Source organism: Cheilinus undulatus, linkage group 19 (assembly GCF_018320785.1).
Source record: "Cheilinus undulatus linkage group 19, ASM1832078v1, whole genome shotgun sequence".
NCBI lineage: Eukaryota > Metazoa > Chordata > Actinopteri > Labriformes > Labridae > Cheilinus > Cheilinus undulatus.
This window is the reverse complement of record NC_054883.1, coordinates 31,885,110-31,906,540: the sequence shown is the minus strand read 5'-3', so window position 1 is coordinate 31,906,540 and position 21,431 is coordinate 31,885,110. Positions and strand designations below refer to the sequence as shown.

The 21,431-nt window shown below is 39.6% G+C and overlaps 1 protein-coding gene across 4 annotated transcripts in view; it reads right to left on the bottom strand.

Annotated features, from left to right (window-relative positions):
* Nucleotides 1–21,431, bottom strand: part of rreb1a (ras responsive element binding protein 1a) — a 93,718-nt gene that overhangs the window by 21,288 nt on the left and 50,999 nt on the right. For 2 of the 4 annotated variants that reach the window (XM_041814462.1, XM_041814460.1), the window contains exons 3-7: nucleotides 12,329–12,421; nucleotides 11,263–11,488; nucleotides 10,910–10,979; nucleotides 9,200–9,286; nucleotides 8,783–8,946 (exon numbers count right to left, since the gene is read on the bottom strand). In XM_041814462.1, coding sequence (XP_041670396.1) covers nucleotides 8,783–8,946; nucleotides 9,200–9,286; nucleotides 10,910–10,979; nucleotides 11,263–11,488; nucleotides 12,329–12,416 — 635 coding nt within the window. In that variant the 5' untranslated portion in view covers nucleotides 12,417–12,421. The remainder of the gene's footprint in view (nucleotides 1–8,782; nucleotides 8,947–9,199; nucleotides 9,287–10,909; nucleotides 10,980–11,262; nucleotides 11,489–12,328; nucleotides 12,422–21,431) is intronic. The other 2 variants (XM_041814463.1, XM_041814461.1) reach the window with 1 other exon arrangement.

Genomic DNA, 21,431 nt, shown 5'->3' with positions numbered 1-21,431 from the left:
AACATAGAAAGAGAATGAAAATAATTTTAAAAACTTCAACCTAAAGAAATATGGAAAGAGAGAGAAAAATAATAAAATAAAGAAAGAGGAATGGAAAATAAAAGATTTTAATGATTTACAAATACACAATAAAAGAAAAATGAAGGACAACTGTCTTTAATGAATTAATGAAACAAAAAAGAAAATAAAAAATAGATAAAACCACAAGGATGAAGGGATGTAGTTAGAGAAAAAGAGAGTGAAACAAAGTAAAGAAATAAAATAGGAGGAGACAGATTTCACTTCAATAAACTGAATATATTTAATAATTACAGAATCCTTTCAAAATAAAAGCATGGACCTAATGGAGGTTAAGGGGGATCAGGATGGAGATCTAATCTTTTGTCTGTTCTCTCTGAGCTGGCCGTCTGTGTGTTTTGATTCTGGTGGAGGAGAAGCGTGAGAAAGTGTGCAGCCTGTTAGCATGTGGTGCTATTTTAGTGAGTGTATAAAGGTCACACAGCCAGCTAGCATGCAGCCTTAGCACAGGTGTCGGTTTACAGGAGTTCAAAGAGGAGACCAAGGAGGAGAGGAGGAGGTAAGGACGCTACGAGAGGAGAAGAGAGGAAGGGATGAGGGTGAGAGGATGGAAGTTAAAGAGGGGAGGGAGGAGGGTTCAGAAAGGATAGGAAACAAGCAGAAAAGGAAGGAGAGAATGGAGGAGAAAAGAGGGGAGATGAAGGAAAGGTAATAACCACAAGGAGGAAGAGATGAGAGGAAAGGAAGGAAGGAAGGGAGGAACAAGAGAGAGCAAAGGACGAGGAGATAATGAAAGAAACAACAGGTGAGAGGAGGTGTGGAAAGAAAGAAAGAAAGAAGCAGGATGGAAAGGAGAGGAAAGAAGAAGAGATGTGAGAAAACATGAGGGAAAAAGGGAGAGAAGAAAATAAGGTGAAGGTAGGACTAAAGAGAAGGAAAGGGGTCACTATAGGAGGAGGAGGAGGGATTGGATATTTTCATCTATTAATAAACTGACAGGCAGCGAGCTGGACGCCCATAAGAGGTCCTGACAGTCAGCAGACCTGAGACCAGCTGATGCGAAGTTACTCATGAACCAATCAGATCGCAGGAGGAAGAGGAGGAGGAGGGACAACTAGGGAGCAAAGTCTTCTTGGCCCAAAGTGTACTGTGACCCCTGAGCTGACCAATCAGAGTGCAGGAAATGTGCCGAGTCAGCAGAGACACAATCCTGCTAACTCTGTGTGGAGGTGTGTGTGTGTTTGACTGAACAACAGCTGCTCAAACACACAAACACACATCAACATGCCAGATGTGATAGAATGAGGGTTACTGTGTAGTGGTAGGAGAAGTCAGTGTATTAAGAAAGTAGCCTCATGAATTAGTAGGTGTGGTAAGATGGAGTTGTTTTTTTCATTTAGTGGATTAAGATGCTGCTGTTGCTTTATTTTTCCAAGGATTTATTTTTGGGCTTCATATGCCTCCATTGACAGAGAAGGACAGTGGACAGAATTGGAAACAGGGACAATAGAGCTGGGGAAGACATGCAGGAAAGCGCCACAGGCAAGACCCGAACCCGGGCAGAACGCATACATGGGGCGCACCTTAAACAACTAGGCCACCTGCGCCCCAATTCTGCTGTAGCTTAAGCAAAGCGTACTTTAGAGCATAATAAATCTTATGGTTGGATCAGATGATGGACTTCTGACATGGATCATAATGTTTTTTTAAGATCTGCTAAACAGAAAAAAAGAGATAGGTACAATATAACTTGTCTATTACCTTGGTGACCAGTCACACAGAACAGTCCCTCAGTTAAACTAAAGACATAACTAGGACTGCAAGAAGCACTGAACTAGCCCTTGCAACTTTGCACAAGTCGGGGTTTGGTGCATGTCAGGCTTGTGATTCAGCCTCTGAATGGGCTACTCAAGAATCGTCTATCAGATACAGCAACACTGACGTTCTCTGACTTCTTGTCTGTTACAACCAACATGAAACATGAGCACACAGTGTAAGCAACTGAAGCATCTCATGCAGATATCAAAGGGTCTTGACAATAGATGGGCTTTTGAAATGTAATTAATATTTGCGTTTAGTTATGTCCAGAAGAATTCTTCGATCAAAGCAGCTCAGATCCTGTATGTTTGAGTATTAGTACACTTCCTGTATTATGCGAGACATCAAAAGCTGACAAACTGTCACAGCCACGCCCTTTAAGTTCTGTACTAAAACTAAAGTTCATGTCTTACAATGCATATCAAACCACATATTTCTGTTAGTTTACTGTAATACAGTACACCTCAATACAATAGAACGCTTAATAGCTGGTTACCACTGTCCCAAATTGCACACTGCTGTTTGTGCCAACACGAAGTGACATCGGTTTACCACCTCTGTTTTCTTCTTCCTTTTTGTACAGCAGACACCTCACAGATGTTTGGCTATAATATTCAAAAATCTGTTGTTTTCATTCACTATAGATTAATGTAACATGCATATTATGTTAATATTACTCGCTTAAAGAAAATGAACTTATGAATGCCTTTTTCTTGATTAAAATGGAATGCCATTGCTAATAAAATGGTGGCTAGCTAGTGGATGCTAATGTTAGCTAGCGCAGTAGCACTAGCTAACAGTACAACATATGCAACATCTATATATCATTCACTGAGGGTGCAATATGTCCATCTCCACACTCAAGTCTTGGATGGTTTGAGTAGGCCAATAGTTTACTGTATTTGAGCAAACCTTTAAGTTTCAATGCACTTTGCACCAGTGCACTCAAAGTATTTAGTACAGAAAAATACAATTTGGGACATGCTGATAGATAATGTTTGCATTCAGAAATGCCCATAAGAGGTCTGTAATCAAACCAGTAAAGTCTGAAGCAGTTTGTACCCTGTGTGTTTGAGTAATAGTACACTTCCTGTTTAATGGCAAGACATCAAAATGTGACAAACTGTCACAGCCACGCCTTTTAAGTTCTGTAGAACTAAAGTTCAGGTCATAATCTTCTATCTACCTGACCTGAAGGTCGTCATTTCATTTGAAGACAGAGGCAGGTCAGTCAGAAAGTCAACTACCCTTTATTCAACCAGAGGCTACAAAATGAAACAGTTTTACATTTTCAGACTCAAAAAAGTTTTAAAGAAAATTAGAAAAAAGAAAGATAAGAAATCAGGCATTATTGCAAAAAAACCCAACAATAATATGACTAGCAACACAATAAAGACTACCATGTCACTGCTTCCTTGCATTTTGCAATCATAAAAAATACAATAGCAGACTCAAAATCACAACTATGAACCATTAAACATGACTCCACTGGGATTCAAATCAGGCATGCCGCTCCTTTTCCACAAATCATTCCCCTCTCTCTAACCCCTTTCATGCCTATTTCTGACACTGTCCTCGTCACCTTTTATATCAATAGGGATGCACCACATGCTGATATTAACAAATAGATTTTAGCCGATACCAATAGACACCAATATCTTAATGTAGGTCAGTTCTAAAACTCAAGTCCTGAAAATACACAATTTAAAGTCTGAGGGTAAACAACATTTGAGGAATGATTATGAATAAAGATAAAGACATAGGTCTGTTGGTGCACAAAATATCGGCTGTAAATTTCAGCAGAAATTTTTATATCTGCTAACACCTATAGTATGCAGACAATGTTGTGCATCCCAAACAACTGAAGGCTTAAAAGACCCAAAATAAAATTAAGATCAAGCCTCTCCATAAATCTAACAAACATGTAGTTTGTTTACTACGGGCTATAAATACTGTACAGTTACTAATAATAGATGAAGTTCCACAAACCAAACATTATTTTAATTTAGAAAGTGTTTTAAAAATAGGAGATGAACTGACTGTAAAATGTAATGTTGAATCAATTTCATTACTATACTTGTAAATATGCATCTGTGACATCACCTACAGGTGTGCATGATTATTTGGCTAATCATGCATGGGGGTACCCAAGAAAGTTAGTTAGCACCAGAATTACTTCTAAATTAAATAAAAGATCACAACTTTTTAAAAATCAATTCAGGCCTGCAACCCTGGTTGGCAGTGATATAAAATGCTGTAGTTATGCAGCACTTGTAACAGTCTCAAAAATAAGTATTAAATTATAAACTTTATGGCTGCTTAAAACCAAAATTTGTACTTTATATAAAAGCACAGACTTCATTAGAAGCTGTACATACAGAACTCACAGTAACACAATGTACCAATGTGACCTCCTCCTTCTTCAACATCACCAACAGTGGCACTGTTGAGTCAGTTTTCTCTCTTGTATTTATCTGAGCAGGAATCAGTCCAACACCAAACAGTTTCATGTTTACACACAGGAGGGAGGAGAAGGGAAGGAAACTTTCCCCAGAGGGAGTGAAGGAAGTAAGGAAAGGAGAGGAGGAAAGGAGAGGAGGAAGTGTAGAGAAGAGCTGAACTTTCTCAGCTCCTCTCTTCCTCACTTGGCTCAAATTTGCAGCAGCAGCCACCGTGGAGAGCCAATCCAAGCTCACACACCGCTGCCAGCCCATAATAGGCTAATGGGATGCCTCGCCATGGCAACCAGGCCCCACAGCCTCACAACAGAGCAGCCGGAGGGCCGAGAGAGGCCGGCTCATGTGATGCTGCTCCCTGCATCTGGGATTCATTTGTTTGAACTTCAGATTTAAAGGGATGATTTTTATCATTTAAGACTACGAATATTTGATACTATCACTGTCAGAATTTCTCTTAATGTCCTACTAAACATCTCCTTAAAACAGTGTAGTTCAACTGAAATACTGCAGATAAAAACTTTTCTTTAAAATGAAACATTGATCGAAATATCAATACTCTCTATTCCAATATCTTCTTTCTTTGTCCTGTGTTCTTGTGCCATTTCCTTTCCTTACCTCATGTCTCCTTCAGAGACACCTGTTTTTTGGTCTTCCCCTTGATTTCCTTGTCTCCTTTCCTCTCTCCTTATTTTCTTCCTCTCCTTTTATCTCCTTGTCTCTTACTCCACTTTGTCCACATTCTTGTCTCTTCATTTCCTCTCTTTCTCCCTTTTTTGTCGTGTTTCTCCCACTTTACTCTCATCACCTCCTTTTCTTATGTCCTCTTGACTCCTTGTTTCCTCTTATTGTTTCTTTTCTGCACCTGATTTTTGTGCCTCCTTGTGTCCTTCACTGGCATCACTTTCTTGCATCTTAGCTCCTTTAAGTGAGGAATTGAATGTTGTCATAGCAAGGATTTTATTGTGTGCACTCCTTACTTTCTAACCTCTAACCTCTCTGCATTTTTGACATTTTTGCATATTCTGTCACATTTCCTTCCTTTCCAAACTTTAAGGAAGCTTAAAAAACTCCAACATTTGCATGCACAAACATGCTACCTCCATGCATTTGCTGAAAAACTGGAAAATCAAGCATATTTCAGTGATGCTCTCCTGCAGAATTGTTTCTCCGACTGCATTAGATATATTTAATTTCCCTCCCAGTGTCTGCTCTCACTAGGTCACATGTTTTGTCCTTCTGGCCCTTTTTTCTGTCATCAATTCTCTAAATCTGTCTCTTTAATAGACAACCAAACATTTCAGATTTTGCCAAAGCAGGATGGAAATTCATCACACATGATTCTTTCCAGCCATGGCCTCCATCGAGCTCGTCCCTCTCCCTCCCTTCATCTTCCTCTCTGCATGTTTGAAGAGTAGGAAAATCTCGTGTTTCACATTTCAAAGGATGCTCTGCTGCAGAATGAATTCCTCCCCTCCCTCCTCCCTCCTCCCTCAGCTCCTCTTTTCCATCCACACAGGCCTCCTCTTTATTTTCCTACAGCAGCGTGTGAACTCCGGCCTTGCAGGCGGACACATGGCGACTTTTCTTGTCTCCTGCCTCTGTGTTTCTGCCGTTCTTCGGTCGACTTTGTGAATTATCACTAAATAAAAAGGTGCAGTTCTCCATCGGCCCTGTAAAGTTTATGTTTATGGATTCTGGGAAGATGATGCAACTGTTTCCAGGGTGTGTTGACGGAAATCAGCATCCAGTTCGTCTACAGCCTGCAGGAGGTTGTGTTTTTACCTCGGTGTGAGACCAGTTTGTCTTTCAGTGAGGAGGAGGAGAGGAGAGAGGCATGTAGCCTAAAGACTGAAGAAAAAACAGACAAAAACTACAACTGTAAGCTTCTGGATCACTTTCTGCAGGGCTAGGTGATATGGACCAAAAATCATAAAACCTTGATATTTCATAGCTGACATGTGAGAAAGTGGATGGATTGGACAGATTCCATGTCAATATCAGACTGATCTATCCTGGTGGTTCTACACCCATGAGGGTGAAAAGCTGTTAAAGGGTGCAGCTAGCCTCTTTGCTTGTAAAATGTAGGGATCATAGCCAATGCATGCAAAAATTTCATGACTGGAGCATGCAGGTCCACATCGAACTTTAACTTTCCTCCATAACAATTGTTTCCTTACTACTGTTCTTCACTTCTTGCCCTCATTTGGCCTTCATGTGTCATGTGACTGCAAAAAGCTACTGACAAAGGTGTCTGACTCCACTACAGCAGGTGTCAGTGTGCTCCATTTCAGCTATTTACTTTTGGATCTTGTTCCTGCAGCCCTTACAAACAAGTTAGCAAACAGCTAACCAGTTGTATGCCAAACGGAGAAAAGATGGCAAACTTTGCAGGTTTGTGCATGTAATACATAGGCTGTACTTCACTCTTAGGATAAATGCAATGCACACCAACCCTCTAGAGTGTGGGGATAGCCAAAGGCAGACAACAATGCAACTTTTGCTATCTGAAACATATCTGTACTGGTGGGTCAACCTTTAGGGCAAAGCCTGGCACAGGAACTGGAGCATGCTCAGAATCTCTAGACCTCACTGGGTCTGATTTGGATTGTGCAGGATCCACTTTTTTTGTACTGTTAAAACTTCTTGATTTTTCCCGTAGTATGCGGTATCACCACTAGGTGTTTAAAAACCACATTAACAGAGAAGCAGGTCAGACCATGCATTTGCCAGCATGCTCACAGGCCTCTACAGGGGGCTCTCAACCAAAGCAATAACACCGGATGATGAGTACATACGGTGCTCACTAGTGCTGCCCAGCTCTGCCAAGCTCCGCTGTTCACTTCTTGCTTGAATTGAGGATTCTTCTCTATAAAAACAGCTCATCATAAGGCATATTTACTGAACAGATGACAAGTGTTCTGTTTACATTCGTAATTGCTCATAATGACAGACAAATGCACTGAAATAGGCACTTCCTGGTCAACTCAAAGTGTTAAGAATGCGCTGGTCGCTTTCAAAATACTGTAATACCCTCACATAAAAAATGCATAACATAGATATGGTCACTTTTCAAATTAGTAGAGACGATTCAGTGCAAAAATCCTACAAGTTCTATCATGAAGTAGAAAATTTCCCTCTGAATCCCCAAGCCTGTTTTGCATGTCTCTACTATAATAGATGGAGATGAATCCCTTCCAGACAGTTACTATGGACCCTCATCCTGCTGAACTTTCTTACAGCTTGGCAATTTATAAACTGGTATGCTATCCCTCTATCATATGGTCATATACAAAGACAGACAACAGCCCAACTTAACTCTGGAGTCAAAGCGGAAGAGTTAAGTTGGGATGAGTAACGCAATCTCCAACCACATTAGCCAGATATGTTGGTCCAACTTTAAGAAATTCTACTTAGTACTATTTCAGCCAGACTAAAATGTTTACGTACATTTTAAAAGCCCAGTATTAGATGGATAAAGAGAGTTAATTTTCTTTATTTGCAGCCACACACAGACATACTGATGTAACTCGACAGAGAAGAGGAGCAGAGCACAAAGACAAAGTTATGGAGAAAATTGCTGTGACATCTCACAGATTTCTGTCTGTCTGTCTCAGCCTACAGTCATTCCAGCCAGCCCACAGCTCCACATACCATCCAAGACAAGAGAGAGAGCACAAAACATTCATCTTTTTGTCCCCAACAAACATTAAAATGCAGCATATTTCAAACTATTCCTGCCATGAAATCATTAAACTAACCATGCTGATGTTTTCAAGACAACAAATGTGGAAAAACTTCAGCAACTTTTTGCTTTTTTAATCAGTTTGTTTACAACAAAATCTCCTCTGATTGGTCAGATTTTGTCTGTAGGGCTATTAGCAGAGGTTAATGTAGGTCAGATGTGAATCAAGATATAGTTTCACAGCACAGACAGGCGAGTGGAGACGGTTGAGCCTGATGGAGGAGGCTGTACAAGGCTGATAATAGATGACGGGGCGTTGTTCTGTGTTAGTGTGTGTTTCTGTGGGTGTGTGATGGATAGTTTCAAGTCGTCTTCCCATTTCCTGTGCAGCCCCACCAACACACACACTCAGAGTCAGGACCAGTCTGTGCTCCCATCATGGTTGACTGGGGACCGGGTTAAACGCCAACTTCCTTTGCCCGAGGTTAGACTTTGTGATTGTTACACACTTGTGTGCAGACAGAATTTGTGTTATAGAATGTGTTTGTTTTTATTTGTTCTGGTTTGCTAACGTTTTAGGTTAATGGGCAGTGTGGGAATATCTCTGTCTGGCTTGTTTAATTATTGTAAATATCCACTTTGATAAGTCACTTTTTTAAGCCGGGGGTGACCTTATTTGGTCAAGTGAGGAGCTACAGCCATGTGCAAAGGCTGACAAGGATCCAAATAAAAAAATAAACAATAAAATCCATCCTAAAGACCTCAGCTGAGAAGAAAGCGGCTCTGAATATCAGTGCCTTTGTACCTGTGCATGTTGCCGTTGGTGGTGAAGGTCTGGCCACAGATGTTACACTTGTACGGTCTCTCCCCGCTGTGGACCAGCATGTGTCGGTCCAACGACGAGGCCGAGCTCAGACATTTCCCACAGATGCTGCAGGAGTGATCCGTCGCTCCGGTGTCTGCGTTGTGCTGCAGGGAGGAAGGTATGACCATCACTTTACAGCCACCGTAGAAGAAGTACTCCCTAATACTTTGACTACAGACAGAAGCCGTGATAGTGGACTATTCCCTTTATGACGGGGAAAAGATTTTGCATCACCCTCTTTAGAGAAGGCGGGCTCCGTTGACAAAATGATCATTTAAAACCAAGTTTAAATGGTCTAGCATCAAAAAGCATGGAGGTATTGTTAACCCTGACAGCAGTAGTAAAGTCATAGTTTACCTGTCTGATGTGCATCGTGAGTTGATGTTGTGTCTGACAGTTCTTATCACACAGGGGACAAATAAAAGCTGAGTCGTCTTTGGTGTCCTGGAATTAAAAAAAGAGAGAAAATGCAAGCACATTAATAAAAGTACTGTTTTTTATGAAGACTTTCAAACAACACAGATCTTCTTAGTTTTTGCCACAGAGATCCACTGTTGTACAAAATTATTAAACTCACATAAATGAGACACACTGTAGTTCCTTTGTCACCATGAATACACATCATCCTGCAGCCTTAAACACTTACTAGAGACTAAATTCAGATTCATCCACTGCAGAAAATAGTCCCGGTCAAATACACTGCTTCCCTTTATGTATTTGAAACTTTAAATTCATAAATAATAACTGAAAACAGTGAACTTTTCCTTTAAAGCTTCACTGTTTAAAGTTACACTAACAGCTTCATTTTGATCTGGTTTCAGTTGACCAATCACAGCAGATAATCCTGTTTATTAACACTTAGAAGCAAACAACAGGTTGTTCTGCGGCGGTCGTTATGTGAGGTAAATCTGCTCAAACAATCTCTGTAGATGAACACACATTCAGCAGGGAAGCAGAACTTCCTCTTTTCCTGTTTCAGCTACAGGAAGTGATGACGCCACGTGGAATGCAGCAGTGCATGATGGGAGGAGGGAGAGAGAGGAGAAAAGTACCACGATGAGGCAGAAATAAAGAGAGGAAATGAGGAGATGAGAGTAGGAGATGAGAGTAGGAGATAAGAGGATAGAAAAGGGGAGGAAAAAGGAAAGAGGAAAGGAGGAAAGGAGGAAAGGAAAGGATACAAAGAGAGTAAGAAAAAGGAGGTGATTTGGGATAAGGCCATGGCAGAAAGGATAGAGGGTAAATACGGAGAGGATAATGGAGGAGAAAAGAAGGGAAAGACGGAGAGGAAAACTTGGGGAAAAGGATATAAAAGGGCAGGGAAATAGTGTAAACAGTGAGGAGTAAGGTGGAGTGAAGGAGATATGAAGACCAAAAGGAGACAGGAATGAAGAAAAGTAAGAAAAGGTGATGAAATAAGGAGAGGAAAAAAAGGAGAAAGGGTGGGATATGGAGCAAATAAGGAGAGAAATACAGCAAGGCCAATGGAAGGAGAGGAGGAAAGGAGAGGAATGTAGGAAAAGACAAAGAAGATGGAGGGAAAGGAAAGGAAGGAAAGGAAAGGAAATGAAATAATCAAAAGAGAAGGAGTTAAGGGAAGGAAATTTGGAAAGGGGAATAAGGAAAGGAGATGAGCAAAGGAAAGGAAAAGGAGATAAGGAAAGGAAAAGGAGATAAGGAAAACAAATAAGGAAAGGGAGATAAGGAAAGGAAACGAAAGAGAGAAATAAGGAAAAGGAAACAAGGAAAGTATAATGAGATAAGGAAAGGAAAGAAAAAGAGATAAGGAAAGAAAAAAGGAGAGGACAGGAGATAAACAAAGGAAGGAAAAGGAGGGTTAGAGAGACACGAGGAGAAGAACCAAAGAAACAAGGAGAGCATAAAAGACGAGAAGAAAGGATGAAACGAAGAGAAGAAGGGAGAAGAGACCAAAGGAAAGGATGTATGAAAAGGAGCAAAAGGGAATGTAGGACAGACATGAGGAAAGGAAAAAAGAAAACAAGTAAAGGACACAGACTTCTTACAAATTCTAGGATCAATAAAGTGCATGTTCACGCGTTTATGTACCTGGGTACGTCGTGCGTTGCGGCTGGGCGGGGCTCTCATGGCAGCTGTGAGCGACTTGCTGGGGGAGGGGCTTAAAACAGAGAAACAGGAAGTGTTGTCATGAGAATATAGTACATAATAAATTCAAATAAAAAACATTTTACGATTGTTTTGTATAATTAAAAACCCACAGATAACAGTCACTCATTAGGACCTAACTACTTTATTTTCACTCTGTAAATCCTGATTTTATTTCTGTTTGTGCTGATTTGTGGACCTTAAAGGCCTCTAAAGTCAAAACAACAGCATGACAAGGAGAGAAGGCAGTAAATCAAAGTGATAAATGTATGCTCCTTTAAATCCTCTGTATTCACCTCGGTGAGGGCCCGGCGGAGGAGTTCGCAGACGTAACTCCACTCCCTCCTTCTCCGTCTCCTCCTCCGTTGATGGTCCCTGCTACTGACATCACTGCTGTCATCATGGCGTTGATGGAGGACAGGTCTCCTCCTCCTTCAGCTCCCATGATTCCTCCTCCTCCTCGATCTCCATTCTGGAGCTTCTCTCCTCCACTCCCAGCATCCTCCGTCACACCATTCATTGCTGTATCATCAAAGTTTATTCATTAGCCGTGTTTTCTTTATATATATATATATATATATATATATATATATATACATTTTTTTTTTTTTAAGTGGACCAGACAGCTCTGCTGTGAATGCACCCTAAAAGCACATCATTACAGAGTGACAGCATTAAAACTTGGTAATTTCTCAAAGATTTCCCTTATTATCTTGGAAGAGCCAGCTTTGTTTGTTGAAACGTTGAAACCTTAAGGAAAAGACATCAATTTACTCTTTAGGAAAACCTTAAAAAATGGATGTAGTGTATGGCCTTGTTGGCTTCCATACATGCTACAATCTGTTCCCATTACTTAATTTCAAAATAAAAGTCCCATGATTACGGTTGCTCCACCCTGACATGTTAAAACTTGCCAATTCTAGGATAAAAGTTTTAGGATGATCTTACAACCAATAAAATAACCAAATTTCAATAAAATGTGTGTATTGCCTTTTCTTTTAAAACATTTTTGGGGCTTTTAATTCTTTTTTTCTAGATAGGAGGACACTGTATAGGCAGAAACAGGCACAAGAGAGTGAGGGAGAGACATGCAGGGAAGGAGCCACAGGCCAGACTTGAACCCGGGCCGCCTGTGCACATGGGGCATGACCTAACCGCCGTCTGCACCCTTAAAATGTCATTTTTAAAAGAGTCTGTAATATTTTCATTTACTTGGATGATTCACCACCTGATGTTTTAAGAATTTGAGATGCCAAAATATGAAATTAACTACATCATTTAAATACAGCGAAAATGTATTTTAAAAAAAGAGGGGTTTGTAGATTCAGAAAAATATGTCCATCATGTCAATGACCCATTTACCTTTGAGGTTACTGTGCGTCTTCTCCTCCGTTAGCTCCGCCTCTTCCTCGTTTATCTCCGCCCGCTGCTCCTCACTGGAGTTTTCCATGACTGCTGAAATACAAACAAACAGAAGAAAACATGGTTGGTTACTTTCTCTGATAATCAATCACGTCTATTATCCATACTTTCAATACAGGGTGTAAATCAGTAGCCAGCATATCCAGATAGTAACGCCCTTGAACCCTAGGCTGTTTTCACATTAGACAGCATCGTCTTGTATTAAGAATGGATTACATTATTCAAACCCTGAAATGTACAGTCACTTGCATAAATATTCTTCCTGCTTCTGGTAAATCTTTAAAAGTCCTAAAATCATCCTCTACTCGGTGCTGCTGAGGTCAGATGAGGGCGCGTTCACCAGGACGATTGTCCTCTGGAGTCTGGTGTGTGAAAGGTGAAGGCCAACTCAGAATAGATCAGGATCTCTGCATGATGGCTCATGTTAATATTCCACAATGCTCTCTGGTTTCACTGAGGATTTTTAAACACCTTTTTATGCAACAGAAGAGCTCTTATGAGCTCATAAAGTCTGTATATGAAGGTTTTGGGACGACTCAGGTGAGGAAATAGAGGTTTAAAACTCAAGTTAGACAAAGAAGGACAGAAAAACTCCACACATAGCTAACTCCACACATTCCAAGGTTTATTATGCAGTTTAACTCATTCACAACATCATCCTGACCTCTATTGTAGTTTCTGATTCATTCTGATGGCACAAAGATGAGAGTTTGAGATGGCAGAGGACTGAAAGTTAAGATTCATAAGATCTAGAAAGAATGGAGGGAAAACTGGAAGGATGATGCAGAAAAATGAGAAAAGAAGATTTTTTTGACTCAGGGAAGAGAGAGAAGAAGAAGAAGAAGAAGAAGAAGAAGATGAGAGCTAATTACTGCTTCCTGTTCAGCAGCCCCCACAGGAAGAAGTACTCCAGAGCTTGCCACTTCCTCCGCCAGCTCTGACAGAAGCCTTATGTGTGTGTCTGAGTGTTTGAGGGTGGGAGAGTGTGTTTGACATTCCACTTTCAAAGGAAAAAGAGAAGAAGAGAGAAGCAGAAATCACATCAGGAAAGAGAGAGAGAGAGAGAGAGAGAGAGAGAGAGAGAGGCTCTGAAGGCCTTGAAGTCTGCACCAGGGGCGATGCAAATAAATGGCACAGAATCACTGATAATGTAGAGTTAAATACTGACTAATCACATCAGGAGTGATGAGATTTTCTGAAGAAATGATGTGCTTTATAAAAAAGGAAGCATGCATTCTTGTTTATACTCTCCTCTGGTAGACTCAGATACTTTCAACAGAAGATAAACCTGTTCTGGTCTCTCCCTCCTAGTCTGTGCAGAACGCTGAAGTCAGTGCTGTTTTGTTTCTGTGTCACCGTCAGGGCTGCTCCCTCTCTTTGGGCTGGGTCGGCCCAGGAAGGAGGGGCACACTGTTCATTCATTCTATGAATTACATAATATCCGTAATATTATTAAGGGAGCTCTCATGGTTAGCCTCACATGATTGTGACTGGGCAGAGGAGTGTTATGAGGGAGCTGATTGACTCGGAGCTGTGATTATCCGTACATCTGAGGTCAGAGGAGACTACCACTGGTCACAGTGCATCCAGTTAGGACCGGACTGGTCCAGACCTGGAAGTGGGTCGTGCACAAGTGTCTTTGATTGGAGGAATCCCTGCAAATTCTCATGCTTCCAGAATTCATATTTTGACCTTTAAAACTCATTAGAATTTTATCTCTGATTTGACCTTTAAAACTCATGATTTTGACTTTTATCTCGTATTTTGACCTTTTTACACTCATGTTTTTTAATATTCAGTGGATGTTTTGACCGTTTAAACTCATGAATTTGACTTTTATCTCATATTTTGACCTTTAAAACTCCTAATTTGGGATTTTATCTCATATTTGGACCTTTTAAACTCCTAAATATGTGATTTTATCTCATATTTTGACCTCTTAAACTCATGTTTTTAACTTTTAGCTCATATGTTGACTTTTATAAGTCATGATTTTTTTAATCTTATCTCAAATTTTGACCTTTTAAACTCAAAATTTTGAGTTTTATCTCATACTTTGACCTTATAAACTAATCAGTTTCAATTTTATCTCATATTTTGACCTTTTAAACTCTTGATTTTGAATTATATGTCATATTTTGACCTTATAAACTCTTGATTTTGAATTATATGTCATATCTTGACCTTATAAACTCTTGATTTTGAATTTTATCTCATATTTTGAACTTTTAAACCTGTGATTTTGACTTTATATCTCACATTTTTCGACCTTTAAAAATGTATTTTGATTTTAATTTCATGTTTTGACCTTTTGAACTAATAAATTTGACCTTTACCTCAGATTTGAGCCTGTAGACCTTTTTAAATCCCAGAATCATTAACATCAGTGCTAAGTTTTTCCCCTATATTTTATCACTGGTGAAAATGAGGTTGACAGCTCCTGGTTAAATGTTGACCCTCTTAGACTCTCAGGTTGGACTTAAATTCAGAATCTGGCCCCTGCCGTGACTGACTATGACACCCCTGCTCTAGCTGATTTATTTCTAAGAGTCAAGCTGTGCCTTCTGTTATGATTCTGAAAATCAAACATAAATGCAGGTTTATTGAAAATCTGCAACTGAAACTGTCTCTGCACTTTCAGAAATCAAGATGGAGGAGGAGAAAGAAGGGATGAGGAGAGGATGAGTGCAGCTCTGCGAGTGACTGGTGACAACTGGCGCTCTGAGTGTTGGTTCCAGTGACCTCTCCTTGTATCACTGCTCTTACATGACAAACTGTAACATGGCCGTAGCAGGTGCAGCCACTCTCTCTCTCTCACTCTCAGGGATCTGAAGCTTAGCTGGGATTGTTTTTTACATTAGCATCATCCGTCACACACACAGGAGGGCTGTGATTGGCTGATGAAGTGCTCCTGCAGCACTTTTTGCAGCCTGTTGAAACGAAACGCAACAGACGGCTGCAAGAAGAGGAGGAGGGTAGGGGGTATGGAGGAGAGGAAGAGGAGGATTAGTTTTGACAAAAAGGATGGAGGACGGGAGGAAAAGGGGAAGGGGCAGAGGAAAGAAACAAAAAGCATGGGTGAAAGAAAGAAACACAAAAATGAGAAGGAAAATAAATAGCTGGTATCAGAAATCAGATGTTCAGAGCACTAACTCCTTCATGGGGACAGATGGGACATTGGCCATATCATCAAAAAAGTAGAACTTTGCAAAGCCAAATTATTTGTCCCCCACTGTACCTGAAGGTGGTTGAATACAGCTATGCATTTTCAGGAATAGTCACGTGCAGACAAGGGGGATAAAGGGGAGATCTTTCTAGGGCCCAGCTAAACTGGGGGTCCATGGTGTCACCAAAATCATGATCCCTGATAACCATATTTTCTTTTTCCTGAATAATAGCCAGTCTTATTGGATCAAGAATTATATTTTTTTATTGATTTGTGCTGTAGTATATAGCCTCCTTAAAAATATAAATCCCTTTTCCTCTAGACAGAATTAAAAAGAGTTAAAAATGTTAAAAGACTGCAGAGAAAGGGTGATGAAATAGGATTCTAAAAGTAGCAGGAATGGGTTATACTTGGCAAAAATTAGATAAAAGTGGCAAAAATGGGCATACAAGCTAGTAAAAGGAGTTAACGGTGGCAATATTGGCTTTAAAGGTGGTGAAATGGGATAAAAAGTGGGTAAATTGATTAAACTGGCAAAAATTGGCAAAACAGAGAGGGAAATGGCGCCGGTAGTCGAGTGGTTAAGGTGCACGCTATGTATGCAGGCGATCTGGGTTCGAATCGGGCCCGTGGCACTATTTCCTGCATGTCTCTACCTGTTCTTTCCGACTCTATCCACTGTCCTACTGCAAAAAGGCCAAAAATAAATCTAAAAAAACAAAACAAACAAAAAAAAAAAAACAAAGAGGGAAATGTGGATAAAATGAGCAAAAAAATATGTAAAAAAATGGTGAAAAGGGTCAACAGAGGCTGCAATAGGCAGAAAGTGGCAATAGTTGGTTTAGAAGTAGCAAAAACAGGCAGAAAAAGTGGTGGACAGGGTTTATAAGTACAAAAATGGCTTATGATTTGAAGAACTGGGCAGAAAAGGTGCTGAAATGGGATTTTAAATGTGGCAGAAAATGGTTTTAAGTGGCAAAATTTGGTGGGAAGGTGTGATGAAAACAGGTTAAAATGTGGCCAGATTGTTGTAAAGTGGCAAAATTGGCACAAATTGCGCAAAATTGATTAGAAGTAGTAAATATAAATGGTAAAATTGGTCGGGAAAACTTGTTAAAAGGTGTCACAAATAAATACTTTTAATAACCTAATAATAATAATAATAACCTATCAATATTTTGACACACTTTTCAGTTCTGAAATGAGTGAACTGTAACTCAGGATGCCTGCACCAATGCTACTGTTCAAACACACTGATACTATCAATAAATCACAACTGGAGTGGGCCAATCTACAGGGCTGTCAGGGGCCCAGCCGAATCTGTAGGCAGGCCTGTATTCAGTCTAACTTTTAAAGGATTTTTTTAAACATTATTTGGATTTCAGCAAAAATCTCACCAAATGACCATGTTTTTATTTTACATTCAACTATTTCATGCATATATTTTCATAAACATGGATAAATTCTATAGTTGAAAATCACTGTAAATCTATTTACCCCCAAAGGGATACCAACCCCAATGCTGGGAACCGCTGATACAGAGGAGGGGTGAAGAATGACTGATGAAAATAAAACTTTCAGTAAAGGTTTGAATGATTGAATGATCACATTTAGCTTGGTTGCTTCTTGGGAGGTTTTCGTTCTGCTCTGTTAAATAAAGGAAGTAAAAGCAAGCTGTTAACTGAATCAGGATGACCTTTGTGCTCTTTTTATCAGGTTACATTGCCCCCTGTAGGAGATCACAGCACACTACAAAGCTAAATAAAATAACCAACCACTACATGAAAACATTAATCCAACTGTATCCACTAATCTCACTCATACATTATCTGTATCTGCAGCAAATCTAGTTTAATGCAATTTTTAAAAGCTTACAACAATAAAGTTCCAGACAATGGCTGCCTACAACTTCTGTTTGTGTTTCCATGGTACCCAAACAGGTATTACATCATTAGATTGTTACTACTATCACATGGAAGTATCATGACACCTCTGGTCCAACGTAGTTAAACATAAGTCGGTGGATGAACACACTGACCATGTGTGTGATAGCTGATGTTACTGCATCTGCTCCCAGCCATCATTCTCACACCAGCTCTGACACACACCCACACACACACAAACACACACAGAAACACAGAAACACACACAGGCAGAGCGCTGACATCCTGACATTCTTGCACATCCATGCAAAAGCAGAAAAAAGGTCACCATGTGGGAGTAAACGGTCTATCTGTGTGATGGAAAAGTTGTCTCTCTCTGCCAAAGAGCTGCAAACAAAGAGGGCTGCTCCGTTTATCCCTCTCTGCCTCCTAACTTCATCACTCGCCCTCCTCCTCTCTGCTTCATTTAACTTCCTAAACACATGTGGAGACCCTATTTTAGAAAAAGACCTGGCAACATGGCTGCTGCAGAGCTTTGCATGGATGAAAGGAGAATAAAGAAACCTAGAACAGGACATTTAACTCTTCGCAGCAGAAGAACACAATAAAACCACTTCTTAACAATCACCTGTCTTTACAAAAACCTAGACAGCGTGTAAAAATGTGGCAATAAAAAGGAACCTATTTAACACCAAAAATATCAAACAAAAACAGGAAAAAAAAAACTTAGTTCATGAACTCTACAAACATGGAGGCCTCTCAAGTTAATACAATCACAGAAAATAAAGTTGGCCAGCAGGGGGCTCTCAATCAAAATAATAACCAAACATGACAAGTAGAGAAACACTGCTCAGCTCTGCCCACCAAGACGTCACTATTCCAATTATAAAAAGCGTTAAGCTTTTCTGGTTTTTAAAAACAGTTGAAAATATTTGAGGAAATGTGAGGGCTTACCTTAAAGTATATATAACCTAACAAAGGAGAACTGTTTTGTTAATCAATTCAAAAATTTCAGTTGAACACTCTACATATGGTACCTTAAAACATGACTTAAAAACATGTAATATTACTTCTGATAAAAGTTTTCAAACCCTTACACCATCAACCCTTCGTTAAAACAACCACTGATCCATTTTTCTTAGCACAAAAGTCACATTAAAGTCCCTAAAGCGTTACTATGCACCATTTTGACACGAAAAAGCTCAGTTTCACATAAAATCTTTCAAAGTGTGACCACTTACCAAAAGCAGAAAACAGAAGCTGGGTTTACTCTGAAATCTAGTCTCTCAGAAGTGAGTTTAAAGTCAGTTAAGGTTGCTTAGTTGCATGTAGCAGGAAGTACTGTTACCACGGTAACGTGCAGTTGGATGCTGTTTGTAGTGCTAGTTTTACTGGAGATGTATTTAGTCCATCATGACAACCAGGGTGGATTACCACTGACAGGAATTATGATTATTAGCTGACTGATTACTTCGATCTGACTACATTTTATTGAATTTTACTGTTTTGTCAAATTTAGGCAAAGATTAATCAGAAAAATCTACATCCAGATTTAAATATGTTTTAAATAGGTTTTTGTCTTGTTTTCTAACTTTTCTTTGATATTAAATAAAATATTGTTGGGTTTTGGTCTGATTTTAAATTTCAAATATAGTTAAGAAAAATTGTAGCCTGTATTAAAATGGCAAGTTTCTTAACAAAGTTACTAAAAACTAGGAAAAATATATTTCTTTAAATCTAAACTTATAAAAAAATTGATTTTATGCCATTTTCCATGGAAGTGAGAAAAAGAAAAGCTGTTAACTCTGTCACTGGTTTGTGATTTTACAGAAAAGTTAGACTGTTATCAGAGATTGGTTTTTATATTAGATAAATAAAGCTGGCCACAGAAGTTTCCATAGTCATGTTTTGCTTAAAGTCGCACTAAGGTCAGCGACTTAACAACACCGACCTCCTGCTGAGAGCGGCACCTGTGTGAAGATGTAACCCGCTGACAGACATTGCAGACGAGGACAAGGAGGAGGAGGGATGGCGGGGGATGGATGGATGAAGAGAAGGATGTGTGGGATAGAGCAGTGAGTCCAAAAGTTTCCCGTCACCTGAGCCTCATAAATCCTCGTTGTCCCTGCCTCCCTTCATCTGACGTGACAGCTGGGACATAAAATGTGGACTGCAATGTCACAGCGGGGCAGCACTTTAAGATTAGGTCACTGAACTGGGAGTAAAAACTCTATTAGCATCACCATCAGAATCATAGCTACATAACCGTTGTTGTATTTCATTGCTGAACAGTTAATATGGCGGATACTACGAAAAACATTAGTTAATGCTTCAACTGATGTTTATTCAGTATATATTTGTTTACTATCCATACTTTCATAATCATCCAATTGAGACTTAACATAAACTATCTGAGTGTGAAACAACAGTATATGGTCCTGTAGAAGCCACAATTTTGTATGCCAACAGCTTTGTTTTACAAAAAACATGGTTTATCCAAGAGCTCAGGGAAAAAAACCACACTACCCATAATTCTAGAGTTTCACAGCAACGTCTCTGATCGGTGGAGCCATGTTTACACAAACACTGGCTGCTGGTTGTTGATTGTTTTATGCCTCTGAACTATAAAACACTACATTTACACAAACTACAATATCTGACAACACTTTTATTGATGCAATGGATTGTGGGAAATGTAGTCTTTACTATTAGCTTAATCATGCTATTCAAACTAGCGCTTTGGTAAAAATGCAGTTGTGGATTCAAACCCCCCCCATTTACTAATTAAACAAGTGCCCTTAAATCATAGCATTTCTTTCTTTATAATGTCTACATACAGAAAATGATGTACATAAATCTCTGTAAAATTTTGATGACTTCTTTGGCAGTGACTCAGCTCTCTTCTGTTAGCTTAACCATGCTACCTAGATAAGCCTATGGACGATGTAATAATCTCACTGATAGCCTGCTAGCATCTTTTACAGCCCAGTAGGCAGAGAGCCAGAGGCAAACTGACAAAACTGACACCTGCTTTAGAAAGCAAACAGCCCCACAGGACTCATCCTTAACTCTGCCTCCTCTTTCTGCCTTAACTCTTCCTCTTTTTCTACCCTTCTTGATTTATATTTATATCTCTCTTTTTTTGTGAGGTGAGATATTTGCATGCGTGCCCTCGGCGGTGTCGGCTAACAGTCTGAGTTTAGCTGTAGAGACGTAGGGTGAGAGATGGAGGGATGTATGGGGGAGATAGATATAAGAGTGGGGGAGGAAGGGATTCAGTGACCATATGTTGGCTATTTATTACCTCCTCCTAACTGTCGCTGAATCTTCATCTCTACATCTATCTTCCTTTTCATCTCATTTAAAGCAACTTCACAGAGAGGCATACATACAGAACAACGCCCCTAAGACACACAGGGAAAACCAGATTCCAGTCCACATTTCTCTAAACATACATGTCAGCTTTGTTAGACCATGTTTGGACAGCAATGACGGTGTTTTTATTTTTTGCTTAAATATAAACTACAGTGTCACATAAGGAACAGTTTTAAAGGCATGTTTTACCTGCAGCATCCTTTATTGAGTATAAGCTGCACTAAGACAAACCACTACTGTAGAGGTAAAACTGAGTCTGTTATTGCTTGAGCTAATACAATGATTTAATACTGTTAGCATCAAGGCTAGTAAGGTGCCAAGCTTTCTCCCTTTAATTGGCAGATGACAACTCTACTAGGGATGAGAGTAAAAAAAATGTAATGATAAAAGAGGTGAATAAAAGCTCAAATCAATTAAAAAGGCCATAAAAGTGCATTTGAATTTAAAAACAGAGTGGTAAATTATGATTTGATTTGATTAATTTAAGATTGATTTGATGAAAACAGCCACAATCTGGTGAAAACAGCAAAAACAATGGTTACCATTAACATCTCAAACATTTGTATTTATTATTCATTGAAAAAGGGTTTCAAGGGTGATTGAATCAAAAAGGAATGAT